This window comes from Alternaria postmessia (genome assembly GCF_024291825.1).
Source record: "Alternaria postmessia strain BMP 2775 chromosome Unknown scaffold_9, whole genome shotgun sequence".
NCBI lineage: Eukaryota > Fungi > Ascomycota > Dothideomycetes > Pleosporales > Pleosporaceae > Alternaria > Alternaria postmessia.
Window position 1 is genome coordinate 279,126 of NW_026260082.1, and position 13,570 is coordinate 292,695.

At 52.0% G+C, this 13,570-nt stretch overlaps 6 protein-coding genes across 6 annotated transcripts; 3 read left to right on the forward strand and 3 right to left on the reverse strand.

The window, feature by feature from the left end:
* Nucleotides 1-348: 348 nt before the first annotated feature.
* J4E82_002327 (uncharacterized protein) lies at nt 349-3,797 on the reverse strand (the record flags this gene model as incomplete). The annotated part of the gene is made up of 3 exons (XM_051728628.1): nt 349-648; nt 700-3,655; nt 3,703-3,797. The coding sequence occupies 3 exons, from the start codon at nt 3,795-3,797 to the stop codon at nt 349-351; spliced, it is 3,351 nt and encodes a 1,116-aa protein (XP_051591579.1).
* Nucleotides 3,798-4,072: 275 nt separating this feature from the next.
* J4E82_002328 (uncharacterized protein) lies at nt 4,073-5,200 on the forward strand (the record flags this gene model as incomplete). The annotated part of the gene is made up of 3 exons (XM_051728629.1): nt 4,073-4,616; nt 4,666-4,925; nt 4,979-5,200. The coding sequence occupies 3 exons, from the start codon at nt 4,073-4,075 to the stop codon at nt 5,198-5,200; spliced, it is 1,026 nt and encodes a 341-aa protein (XP_051591580.1).
* An 856-nt stretch (nt 5,201-6,056) lies between these two features.
* On the forward strand, nt 6,057-8,126 carry J4E82_002329 (uncharacterized protein; the record flags this gene model as incomplete). The annotated part of the gene is made up of 1 exon (XM_051728630.1): nt 6,057-8,126. One exon carries the CDS (start codon nt 6,057-6,059, stop codon nt 8,124-8,126), a length of 2,070 nt encoding a protein of 689 aa, XP_051591581.1.
* Nucleotides 8,127-8,572: 446 nt separating this feature from the next.
* J4E82_002330 (uncharacterized protein) lies at nt 8,573-10,827 on the reverse strand (the record flags this gene model as incomplete). Its single annotated transcript, XM_051728631.1, has 5 exons — nt 8,573-9,385; nt 9,468-9,549; nt 9,598-10,454; nt 10,508-10,627; nt 10,681-10,827. The coding sequence occupies 5 exons, from the start codon at nt 10,825-10,827 to the stop codon at nt 8,573-8,575; spliced, it is 2,019 nt and encodes a 672-aa protein (XP_051591582.1).
* A 347-nt stretch (nt 10,828-11,174) lies between these two features.
* Nucleotides 11,175-11,639, forward strand: J4E82_002331 (uncharacterized protein; the record flags this gene model as incomplete). The annotated part of the gene is made up of 2 exons (XM_051728632.1): nt 11,175-11,461; nt 11,519-11,639. 2 exons carry the CDS (start codon nt 11,175-11,177, stop codon nt 11,637-11,639), a joined length of 408 nt encoding a protein of 135 aa, XP_051591583.1.
* Nucleotides 11,640-11,723: 84 nt separating this feature from the next.
* On the reverse strand, nt 11,724-13,512 carry J4E82_002332 (uncharacterized protein; the record flags this gene model as incomplete). The annotated part of the gene is made up of 6 exons (XM_051728633.1): nt 11,724-11,870; nt 12,080-12,229; nt 12,307-12,578; nt 12,656-12,732; nt 13,021-13,355; nt 13,423-13,512. The coding sequence occupies 6 exons, from the start codon at nt 13,510-13,512 to the stop codon at nt 11,724-11,726; spliced, it is 1,071 nt and encodes a 356-aa protein (XP_051591584.1).
* Nucleotides 13,513-13,570: the final 58 nt, after the last annotated feature.

Here is a 13,570-nt window from a genome sequence, read left to right on the forward strand (position 1 = left end):
GATACTAATGGTAGAGCACGATTTTGTGGCTTATGTGGACAGCAAAGACGTCTCAAATCGGTAGTGGAGATGGTAATGGTAATGAAATATGTTGAGATTCGGAATGTACGTTAATATAGCAAGCAAAGAGATCAGGTGGCATGGTGAGGTGGAGCGCGTAATGAGTATTGGTACAAAACTGAGCGAAGGCGTCCAGGATTCAAAGATGGATATTAATGATGGGATTCATGAGTTAGTCTGCATTTGCGCAGTAATAGAGTCGAGCGTTCATTTTCTTTCCCTTTCCTGGTCCAGCAACGAGTAATCCGAACTTATATTCTGAGCCTGGCTATGTACCTGTCTCTATCTCTAATGCAGTCGCCTCAAACCCTCAATCATTCCCTTGACCTCCTCGAGCTCTACACCCAAACCTGCAATTGCCTCTCTCTGTATGTCTTCGCTTACATCCAGGAATCTCTCCACTAGCTCTCCATCGACAAAGCGCATGGGTTCCTCCTCCTCCCTGACGGTGTTTTTGAACGCACGAAATTTGGCAAATATCATATCTCCAGGTGTTTCTACTAAGGCGCCAAGATTGGATTGGAGTGTCATGAGGAGGTTTTGATGTGTGGGAGAGATGAGACCAAAGAGGTAAATCGAGCCCTCGACCTGTATATAGGTTAGTATCCGCGCGTGACAAGTATTGTTAGGTAAACCTACAGTGCCGACAAACGCTCTGGGTACGACTGCAGCGTCCGGAGTTGTCAGGACATCAATCCGACGTATTCTGTTGACCATCTCGCCAAGTAGCATCTCAGAGCTAACGTTCAACCGCCTCTTGTCATCGTCTGTGACACCCTTCGGGTCGCGGTACAGGACCATCAGATTCCCTTCTGCGTCGCTTTCAAGGAACGTGTTCGTGTCTATCTCGGCCACAGACGTCGCCCACGTAGTCTGGTAATGTCGTGCAACCTCTACAAGCTTGTCTGGTAGACCCGCCTCGCCCTTTGTGTACTCTACAACGGCGAGCGACTTCATGAGATCTGCTATGGCGATCATGGTACCATTGACCGTAACATCGATCGGTGCAGTTGAGCACCTGAACGAGGCTAGCTTGACCAGATCAGGTGAGCTTTGCGTTCGGAACTCAACGTCATAGACCACGATGGTCTTGATGAGTGCTGCGACAATCTTGCCTTCGCAAATGGCCAAACATCTACAGCCACCCTTGACGGCGATCTCAGTGACGAGCTTTAGTACGCGTTCAGGTGTCACTTCTAGGATAATTATGCGGCCACGTTCTGCAGTCGCGTTCTGGTCGTCAAGGTATGCAGTGCCGACGACGAAGCGCTCTGCAACGCCGCCTGAGCCATCCGGTAGTTCGCATCGCATGACGCATTCGACCAGCTCCTCGTCGTTGAGAGCGTATGTATCGAGCTCCTTGAATTGAATCTCATCAACGAGCTTGAAGTGACTTAGCATAATCTCCTCGCCGTGTTTCAATATTCTTTTGATGGTGCCAAGACCGAAAGCCTTCAGACTAGGCGAGTATGATATTCTTCGTACCGTTTCGTCGACCTTTAGAGTCTGTACGTGCGTCGTCCGTTCTGTGTCTACTATAGCAATACGGAGATCTTCCGAGGTTGCAATGGCTACAGAGCCAGGGTATGCTTCTGAATCGAAAGGACAGACAGTGGTCGCCTTTTCTGCCGTAACAGCAGAGTATACAAGACGACCCTCCGATGCGTAGATCAACGATGGGTGTTCGCATGTTGCAAAGACATTGAATAGGCCATCGCCTCGCGGCAAGGCACGGAAACTAGCTTCACGCGTACCTAGCACGATGCTTTTCCTTCCAGTGAGTTCATGTGTCGACGGATCGTAAGCATATGTGACGACGTTTCCGTCAGCCAGTGCAGCGAAGAGAGATGGCGGTTGTTCCGGGAAGATTTGTGTCAGCAATAATGAGCGAGGAACAGACTCTTCCGATATCTGAACAGTCTTGACCGCCTCCAAAGTATCGAGAGAGCATATGGCGAGTTGCGAGTTGCTCCAAAAGCCGATGAAGCATATCGAGCCCGAGACCGAGGGAAGAGCAACGCAGGCGACTTGACTCTCGGCACCAAACTTCTTCTCTTTGATCACCTGTAGACCGTCCGTCAGGCTCAATGAGACAATAGTAACGCCCCCTAAGGAGATCAGGACATGGCTATCGTTGACTGATGCAGCCGTGATGGTCTGCCCATCCGTTGGCATCCATTCAGACGTAACCATCCCGCCGTCCAGATCGCAGATTCGAGCCCGTCCGTTGGTAACCTGGACGACGCGGCCTTGTGAGATGTTCGCCGCAGCCAACGTTGTCTCTTCCAAAGCGAGGGAAGCAAATTCATCCACCTCTTCTACCTCACCCTGGGGATCGAATCGAAAGATGCGCGATTCGTTGACGAAGCTCACTAGTAATGTATCTGCGTACTGGGCAGAGGCAGTCGACTTCAGGCTGAAGAGATTGGAGATGTGTTCCATTTCACCCAAGACACCCAAGTCTTCCAGTCCGACTCCGCTTCTGACGCTTCGGAGACTCCCATCCTGATAGGCGCCACTGCCAGTCACTATTCGCGCTTGGCCAGAAGAGTACTCGTTTGTTTGTCCTTCACCGGATCTGTTGCCCATATCCATGATTGTAAAGTCAAGTATAGGCGCGATGTTGGAGAATGTCTGGACAACTTCCATGGACTTCTCTGCAATCTTGATGACCTGCGAATCGCCCTGGTGCGATCCCACGAAGACGTAACCGGCATCCAAATATACCAATGTAGATGCTCGAGACGTCTGCCCAATTACGTCGAGCTTCCATGACTGAACTCCGCCTTGGCTGTTCAAGACCAACATGAACATGTATAAACGACCGTAGTCGTCGGCAAGCACGAATCTCTGGGCGTCAATGCGTTCCCAAGCTACGAAGATTGTCGCCTCGTCCAGTGGTTCAGTCTGCAGCTCTCCACTCTCGTCATCATAGTACCCGATAGACGTCTCCCCGACCACTATGAGACCATGCGAAGGCTCCTCGACAGGTATCAGGTGGCTCGAACCAAGTTCCAGTTCGCTTTTGCACGTATCCCCTTCTTGTAGTTCCACTTCCTCGTTGGCAAACGCCAATTCTCTCAACTTCAGCTTTACTTGAGAGTGCGTGTCTTCGTACAGCAGAGCCATCTTCGGTTTGTCCTCGAATGAGCGTGGGCGCAAGAATGCAGACGAGCGGACGAACATCTCGGGTAATCTGATGGGTTGGGGATCCCCCAGATGGGCAATGTCTGCCTCTTGCTTCCTCTTCTTGCCCCTTTGGACTAGCGGTATGACGGTGACGATGCCTTCGTAAACCTCGACTGTCATGAATCGCCCGGTTGGATCTATGTGACATCTCTCTCCTGTTTGCGACTCTCTCGCAGCATTGTCGGCCACACTTGCAAACGACTTTTCCGTGTGTAGTTGTTTCTTGTCGGCGTTCCATGAGAGGGTAAAGTACATGTATCGATCGGTGCCGACAAAGAGATGGTCGGTCGGCGATAGCGCTGGGCGGAGCTTCTGAAGCATAGTGACCTTGCCATAGATGGCTTTGGAGTGCTGGAGGGCCAATCCATCCGACGTCTGCGTATAGAACTCGAGTCTGTTGGACTTGCTGCAAACATGTTAGCATTCTATCCGCACTATACATGTACTGCTTACGCGACCACGAGGCAGTCCTCCTCCGGGGCGAGGAAGTTGAGCTTGAGCGCATGTCGAACGCTGCTTGGCCGGTGGATGGGTGCTATGTAGGCCATGGCGAGGTTCTACTATCTTGTGCAGCTTGCAGATTGCTCAGAGAACAGAGACGGGGATTGTCGCTGTTGACGGGCTGGAGATATCGGATGCATTCCGTCATTGAGCTGCACGGGCCGCGGCTCCACGCGACTTCGCGCGCGTTGCGGGGCGGCTTAACTTTTGTAACTTTTGGGTGACCGCGAATCTTTTTGCTTGCAGCCCCGACGCGCCCACAGCATGGCTTGTAGCCCCAGCCCTTGATCGCCAAAACACTACACCGCAGTCTGCCAGCACAATGGCCAATTCAGCGGTCATGGACATTGAAGACGACGACCCTGTCGTGGCCGAGTACGATGTCTACATCACCCCCGAGGTGGCCGAGCAGCAGCTCTACGTGCTGCAGTACCTGAACCGCCCGCCAGACCAGCCCTTCACCAAGGCCACCGAGAGCCAGCCCTCGGAGCTGCGCATCAAGAAAGACTCTGGCTTCGTCGAAGTCGACGTCCCCATCAACATCCACCGCAACTACAACCGTGTCGCCGGTGTGCGGTGGGGAGAGGCCATGCGCAAGACCAAGGGTTTCGGCCAGAAAGCTTTCGGTATCGCCTCTGGCTTCGAGCGTACTATGCCTCGCAGTACCAACCGCCCTGGCGCCGCCGGCGAGGGAGCTCCAGCAGCACCCATTGCGACCGAGGACGACGACAACTTTGAAGAGTACGTCACTCACTTCGAGGACGCCAACGAGAAGGGACATGTCTTCAACTCGCAGACATTCGGTGGTCAGATCATGCACGACGACGGCAAAGGCCCCAGCTATATGCTCGGCACCTTCCGCGATAGTAAGCAGTGTACAGCGAGAGCTGCAGCTACAAGACTGACCCGGTGCAGACGAACTCCACCTCACCCGTTGCAACGGTCTCGTCCAGCTTCGAACACAGTTCCATCACATAGATGCCTCCGCTCAGCTAGAGGCCGTCCAGCGCCGCCGCGAGAAGGAGTCACAGGAAGGCGCCAAGGTCGCTGAACCAAAGGCTTTCCTTGCCCAAGTCAAGAAGACGGGCGGTGACACGGCAGCAGAGCTGACGCAGGCCTTCATGAAGTCAACAAACCAGGAGCAGTGGCAGAAGCTCGACTACTTTGACGAGAATGTGCGTTGCCTTTTGCACTCATACTCGCTGCTAATGGGCTAATCATTCTGTAGGACGAGCGCGCTTTCGACGCCTACCATGACCGACTGTTTCTCGCAGATGTTGCGTCAGCCCCCAAGCTGCAGTCCAAGATCGACAACAACGAGTTTCTTGACGCCATCAGTTCTAGCGGCAAAGGCGGCAAGAAGAAGCCCAGGCGCGGCGCCGAGGACCTCATCGAGATATCCGACGACTCCGACGAGGAAGAAGAGGCTACCGAGCCATTAGTGAGTTGAGCAAGTGGATTTCGCGCCCATGACACTGGCTGTTGCGCGAAAGAGCTTCTCGCAGCATCATCATTATCGGATATGGCAGTCGACATCTATCTTCCCATTTACATACTAGATACCCCAAAATATTTTTCAACTATTGTTCCACGACGCTACAGCAGGCCTGCAACTATCGACACAGTCATCGTCTTTTCACGATGCAGAAACATCTCATAATAGAATGCTAATTTGACTGCTTTTAGTTTGATGTAGACCTGGGCTACGAGGTGGTACCACACAAAACTCGCGGCACCCGACTTTTGCACACTGAGTCGGGCTGGCAAAGAGTTCACGCTATTGACTGGTACTATTTCAAGATCTGGGGAGGCAGGAGACGTTATCCCGCAGCTTTTGGTCACGATGCTGCAAGAATCTGAGCAGGCAATACCAGGTGTACGAAGAATATGTACACTATGCGGGAAGATAGTGTACCAGATATGTTATCGTGTGATAATTGCGGAACCTTTGTCGTTGTCGACCTGTAACTGGATATTGGTGGAGGAAACAAGGATCTGCTAAAGTTGATTCTTTGTGTATGTCGACAACTTCTTGTCTCTGAGAATGTCTGCCCATTCGAACCATAATTTTCCAGAAGTCGAACAAGCGACGAAGGAGATAGAGTAAGATAGAGCTTGCGTTACGAACGCTCAATCGTCTAGTCCCGATCGAGCTTGGTGCTCACTCGACCCAGTCTATCTCTCCACACCTCCACCTCACTGCATCAGGTTCACGTGAATGCTAACTTTTATAACACGTCTTCAATCTAACCAGCGTTTCATCTTCCTACAACTGTCCACACCATCCAAGAAACCGCAGAACCAACATGCCAATCACAACCCCACCTTCCTACCCCAGACCAGACTTCCTTCGCGAAGACCTAACATGGACATCTCTCAACGGCCCCTGGTCTTTCCTCTTCGACGACAACGATGTTGGATTAAACCAAGGATGGCATTTGACCAATCTCCCAGATAAAATCACCGTCAACCCCACCAACACAAATAGCGCCGAAAACACCGAAGCCCATAGTATTACGGCCAAGATCGCTGCTGGAACTCAAGAGTTATTGCAGGGGAATCAGTTCAAGAACGATCATACTGTGCATCAGAAGAGAAGTATCCAGGTACCGTACGTTTTCCAGTGTCCTGCCTCTGGGATCGAAGAGAAAGGTGTGCATGAGGTGTTGTGGTACGAGAGGGTTGTAGAGGATTTGAGAACCACAGAAGAGAAGGCAGCTGGCAATCGTGTGTTGCTGAGATTTGGAGCTGTCGACTACGAAGCCAAGGTCTGGCTCAATGGGCGCTTCTTTGGTGGTCATCGTGGCGGACATGTCCCTTTTGACATTGATATCACCGATGCATTTACGACGGAGAAGACTCAGAGACTCACCATTCGGGTGTTCGATTCTGCGCACGACTTGACACAGCCGCGTGGAAAGCAGTATTGGAAAGCTCAGCCGGAGAGTATCTTCTACACGCCCAGTGGCGGTATCTGGCAAAGCGTATGGCTTGAGTCAGTGCCTGTGGTGGCGATTGGAGATGCGAGTACAGGCACGCTATTCAAGAGTAACCAAATCGAGAGTGGCAAGCTGGAAGCCAGTATCAAGATCCTTGGACGGCCTGCTGGGCATGCGTATAGTGTAGAGCTCGAAGCTAGCCTAGCAGGCGTATCCGTCAGCAAGACCGGAAAGATTGACCTGCCACGGGACTCAGACACCGCGTCACTGAATACCAACATGCGGCTATCTGAATCACTGGCTTCACAACTGCCGGCAGGCCTTACATCTACCGCTTCACTTTCCGACCCGACAGCATGGCTCAACAACCTAGCCCTCTGGTCTCCGGAGCACCCAACACTCTACGACCTTACCATCCGTTTGTACGACAGCGAAGACAGGATCATTGATAAAGTCCACACAACAACTGGCATGCGCTCCCTGCACTGGGACAACTCTACCTTCCGCCTTAACAACCGCCCCTACTTCCAAGCGCTCTTCCTCGACCAAGGCTATTGGCCTGAAACTTTCATGACACCTCCATCTTCCGACGCACTGAAGCTAGATATCGAGTTGACCAAGAAGATGGGCTTTAATGGGTGCCGCAAGCACCAAAAAGTCGAAGACCCATTGTTCCACTACTGGGCCGACCGCCTTGGCTTGTTGGTCTGGGGCGAGATGGCAAACGCATACGCATTCTCCGAAGCCTATGTAGAGCGCATGGATCAAGAATGGCGGGAAGCGGTCCTGCGGGATCGCAACCACCCTTGTGTAGTCGCTTGGACGCCAGTCAACGAGTCGTGGGCGTACACTGATCTGCATACAAGCAAGCAGCAGAGGGATCACATCAGGAGTCTGTACTATGCGACCAAGGTGCTGGACTCGACTCGACCCATCAACGACAACTGTGGCTGGGAGCATGTCATGACGGATCTGACTACGTTTCACGATTACGCTGATGCGGACGAGCTTACCAAGACTTGCTCGACCTTGGAGGGTATCATGAAGAAGCAATCAAATCGACCAACGTTCCTTGCACCCATTGAAAGCCTTTGCGATCCGGGGTCCAAACACACCCCTGGTGCACCAGTTATATGCACAGAGTTTGGTGGAGTCAATATCGCGCGAGCGGCTGCGGGTGGAGAAGAGGATAGGACAAGGGACTGGGGCTACACCACTGCTACTGACCCCAAGGACCTGCTCAAGCGCATCGAAAAGATGATGACAGGAATCGTTGATGGAGGGCATTGCTGTGGATTTGTGTACACACAGCTTACAGACATTGAGCAAGAGGTCAATGGAGTGTACACTCCCGACCGCAAAGAGAAGTTGGATGCTACAGAGGTGAAGAAAGTGGTTGAACGCGTCATGGAGAAGTATGCGCAAATGCACAAGTGATTGCAAAGACTAGGTGACCATGTAGATACATGTGGGAATTCACTCAGTTGAAGACAAGCAATAGTTACGTAACATCGTTTCTTTTACAGACACTCTTGTGCCTTCGTGATATCTATACATGATTTCGTTTTCATCCAAGACATAGTTTCGACTGTGCAATTGTTGGCGAACCATTCATGACCGGCATGTGTCTTGCAAGGTCATACTGGCGTACGACAATCGATCGATAATGCTCTGCAATGCGCATGATCCACCTGGTAACGCAGAATAACAAGACGCTGAGGTCGCTAACGAGTCGTGCGAAATGAAAAGTCCAAGTGACAGGAAACGGGTAGTCTCCAATATGCAGGGCTCCGGAATGCGCGACAAAAAGGAAGGAAAGGGGTATCGTCCGTAGGAAAGCCATAAAACTCCGCCCATCCTGCTACTGATGCATGTCAAACGACTCAACCACCATATCGTACACCACTTCTCAAGTACCGCGCACTCTCTTCCTCAAGACGACGTGGCTGCTGGTCTTCTCGGAAGGGAATGTAGTCATGGTTTGGAGGAGCGTGTCTCTCATACACCCTGTTGTCAGGCATGTAAGCACGAGATGGCTGAACAGTGGGAACATCATACTGTGCACCCCTCATGTCATGCACAGGCATTCGGTGAGGTGGTCCAGGAGCATATGCATGTCCACAAGGATCAGCCGCCGCAAATGAGCGTGGAGGTACATCGTAGCCTCTGCCGCCATTAGTAGGCATATGGTAAGAACTGGTGGTTAGATCAACAACTTGCTCCCTGGGCGGTGCCCTTGGCCCATTGCTGGGCGCCATACGCTTGCTCGAATGAAACTCCGCTGGGCCATCATAGTAGTTCAGAGAGTGCACGTCCTCACGATATACAGGCCTTAAGCGCTTGGTATATGGTTCGGCATGATGCTCGCCGCCATTTGCAAAAGAAGGGAGCGCTTTTCGCTTTGGTGACGGCACCTCATTGTATGGCCTGGCGGCATTCGCATTGTAGTGTCGGACAGGGTGCTGAGACGCCACAACACGATGTGGCGATGTCAAATCAACTGTTTCAGGTTCAACAGAAGGCAGCACAACATCTTGGTCCGACGGGCGCCTTATGTGCGCTGGTGGTCTGTCAAAGGCACTGTGACGAGGTGATGGAGGCTGAACATAACCTTCTTGCACGCGGCGCGGCGCTGCGTGCATGGGAGGATCATACTGTGACCTTGGAGCACCACGAGTTTCTTTGATAGGTTGGAGCTAAGTGTGTTAGCTTGGGAAAAGGATGGGAATTGGGATACCATTGTCTCCTGCTTGTGGAGCTTGACTTTCGAACACTCACTTGGTACAGTTGGCCGTTGATCTCACGGACGATCGGCTGCGCACTTTTCAGGTTCTGACCAGTCTCGGCTGGTCTCGCTCGTCTATAATTGTGAGTACGGATTCGGGTGTTAGCTGTCGTCTGCACTTACGGGTCGATGGTCCTTGTTCGAGCTGGTTGGAAAGGCTGCTGCGACTGGGAATGCAAAGGGCCAGACGAACCAGCAGCCTGTGGAGGTGGAGGGTAGCGCGAAAGGACAATGGTTCTCCTTGGTGCTCGCCTCATATCATGTGCATCCACACGCGGGTAGTTAGCATGTGACTCGGGCTGTAAATCTCGCGCAGTAGCACGACTGGATACAATTTCCATGCTTTGCTCCCGCTCGTCGGGCGTAGACATAGACTCATCGCTGCTTGCATCGTCATCATCATCAAGAACAATGACTTCGCGAAAGGTTTCTTCAAGCTCGTCGCTCTGCTTGCCATCTTCGTCTCGCCACTCTTTGAGTTTTGCAAGAGAAACCTTCTCGACCTGGCTGCGGGCTTCCGACCAGCCATCGGTCTTGAGAAGCTTATCATAGTCTGTATATGTGTGACGGATGTGCGCTACAACGGCGAGTTGCACTCTACGAGCCAACGAAAGTTCCTTGGCATTACCTACCCGGTTTGTCCCTTCCTCGAATGCATGCGAAACAATGGCTTGCAGATCCGCCTCTGGAATCTTGGGAAACATCTCTCGAACGGCGTTATGAATATAACCCTTGGTCTCCTTTTCAGTAGCGGAATGGCCGTGCTGTACCTGTCGCGAAGAATAGTCTTCAAACTCTTGGGCAATCCAGTTAGTCCTCTCGCCTTCTTTATCTTTTCGCAGACCGCGTCTCTCATCATAGATGTACCCGAATTTGCTGCATGCAAGCTCGATGATGTGGATAGGAAAATGGTGTCCGACTCGATGGACGTGATGGGATAACTTCTCGGGGTCGGAGTGGGTTTTGTTCTTCGGCTTGGCCTGCGAGGTTGTTAGTAAACGGCCAATTGGCTTGAGGGAAACGAGACACTCACAGAGACAACATGCACATCAAGGTTGCGCTGTCGACACTGTTCTTTGCACCACTCGGTGAACTCTGGGTGACCGGCTGGGATGAAGCCGAAGCCAGTGGGGGCGTTGGACGCGTATGTTAGCTATTCTACAGTTAGTGGTGTTGCAGGACGATTGAACCGTGTCGTCGACGGACAATGGAATGTAGCTTTTTCTTCTCTTGTGTTACCGCCTCTAATAAGATCTTGTAGGGCTTCTTCTTCTTGACAGCGGCGCGCGACTGGTCAAGCGTACCGCTGCGCTGCGGCGCCTGTTGCGGACGCGCATGATATACTCTGGTCATGGCGGTGGTTTTCAAATGATTTGCATAGATCCCACAGCGGATCAGGGCAATGTGGCGCTACTGGATGACGGAGCACCCTATGTGGCCTTGATGCGGCGTGATTAGTGATTAATACGGCAAGCGTAGCAGTCACGATGGCGTGCAATTGTCCAGAACGAATCCAGATTGCGTGTCTACAAACCCCAGTCGATGCAGAGGCACAGGCGGAGTGTTGGGTTGTACGTGTTGGTGAGTGAGGAGAGTGGGCGAGGTTGGAACATGGGCGGCGGTAATCAACGCCGGCGATACCTTTCTCCGGCACCGCATGATCCGAGGCCTGAGACTGATCGCAATCGTCATACTCGAACATGTCGCAACAAGCAATCGTTCACGCGTATAGACACCTGTACCGGCACAGTCTGAGGGCCATCCAGTTCTCGAAGCCGGCTCGGTATACATTGCGCGACCGCATTCGCTTAGCCTTTCGCAAGGGGTCCGCTGCCGACTATGAGCCACAGAGAATCCGCAACACGCTTGAATTCCTGCAGTATGCGATCAAAGAGAGTGGGCTGGAACACAAGATAGTGAAGAACCTGATGTTCGTATGGCATGTACAGGACACCGGAGGTCGCTTAAAGCATATCCCAAAAAACCTGTACGCAGCCAGCCTGTTCTGCTCCATCTTCAATGCCGCATAGCTGACGCTTCCCAGAACGCGCGACGAGATCGAGATCAAGACCACCGCGTACGACACTTTCAACCACAACATCCGCATGCTAAACGAGAGCATGGGACTATGCCTTCCAGCCATGACTGTTCGCGATCCCAGTTGAGGCGACCCCACTAGGCTGAGATCATTCCGATACAGCCATTGTCGCACCCCGTGGTATGCGGGGCACACAGATACGACAAGGCGCTTACATGAAGTCATCGAGGAAGTTTTCATCGCGGTTCTCGTTGGTGTTCTCCTCCAGATTCTCCTCTGTCATGACATCGTCGTAGGCATGATCTCTCCGCCATGCGAGCTCCTTGCGCTCCTTGGCTATACGGGCCTCCTCCTTACGCTACATTCCGTTAGTTTCGGTTTCGTACCGTTTTTTGAGGCAACTGAGCGAGGGATGACCGATGAGTATGGGTGACGGGGGGTATAGTGCGTCAGAGATTGTGTATGACATGACAGGACAGACCATGAGAGTAAAAAGATGTATAAAAGCTTACGTGACAAAAAGAAACGTGAAGTAGAATGGTGGGAAAATCTTGAGAGCATACATACCTTGGCCTGCAGAGCACCCTGGTCTCGTTTCCTCAACTCAGCCCGCCTTGCTTCTCGCTCTTCTCTCAGATCGGGGAATTTTTCAACTTTGGTCTTGTTAAGACGGTTGACAATAGGATTCTCTCGCTGCTCCACGTGTATGCGCTTAACCTGATCTGATGTCAGTATGCTGAGATTCAAGTGGTCATCAAGCCAAGAAACATTCTACAAATCTTGGACGTGCCTACCTTTCGCTGATCCTTGAACCCAACCTGGCCTACAGCCATGCTGCCATCCTTCTTCAGGTTGCTCCAAGGCGTATATACAATCGTGACGTTATCTTTCTTGTTACCCTCAATACTGTTGGCCTTGGTCAGTTGGGCGCAGTCCACCAGCAGCTCTTTAGTCATCTTCTCCCAATCTTCGCCCTCGGGTAATCGGACGTAGATATGTGCTGATGACAGGTTGTCTGCGTGGAACCAGACATCCTCATCCCAGCCGTATTTGATAAGCTCTTCATCTGTTCACCCAGTTAGTATGTGGAGCTGCAGCTGCTTGACCCTTTGAAAGTGCAACAGCGGACCGAAATGCACGTACTCTCAACCTTGTCCTTGCCCACGTAGATGAAGGCAGATGGGGACACAGTGTTGGAAGAGAAATAGTACACCATCGTGCTAAGAGTATGTTTCTAGATGTCGAGGGTCAGTGTCAAATAGCAAGTCAGAGAGTTGCTAGGGTCGTGAATTTAGCAAGCACGTGTGGGGTCTAGCGGGGTATTCATAGGTAATTGAGCCGCGCTCCAGCCTCAGGGTCCAAAGCTCAAAGCATGCAACATATCACAGTGGCGAGACCTCTTGGGAGTAGGTGTTCGTAATGGAGTTAATTTCAAGCCTCCTGGCTTTTATTCGGTCGTGATATCGTACAGTATATACATTAGAGTTGCAGGTTCTTCCAACACCTACTGCGCGCCTCTCTTGTTCAGAAGCGCATCCTGACTCTCTTCCTCTTCACCCGGTGCAGCCTCTACATTATGGTCGCCAGCACCATGCTTCAAGCTATCCATGGGATTGTCCTGTCGGGCGTGCTTCGCATATTGGTCGTGACCCTTTGCTCTAGGGTCAAAGTTTGCGTCGTCTAGGTTCTTCTTTTCCACACTTGATGGCAACTGGTCACCAGTGCCGGTCATGACCTCGCCTGTCTGTCCGCGGTCGTTGACACTGCGTGGGATGTCGAACGCATTGTCCGCTGCGTGTGCGATGTTTGTATGGGTCTGATCTGGGTGAGAAGAAGGTGAGACCTGAACTCCTATCAGTACACAGGCCTTACACTGACATATAGTCCACGAAACAGGTGTAAAAGCTTACCACGTTCATCTTTCCAGCGTCACCAGGAATCGAAGTGCCCTTTGCGGCCATGTCCTCAAGACGGCCTCCTTGGTGCGGGTCTGATGCCATAGTGTGATCTGAGTTGTAATCGACGAGACTAGTTAGAGGAACGTAAATGCTATGAAGC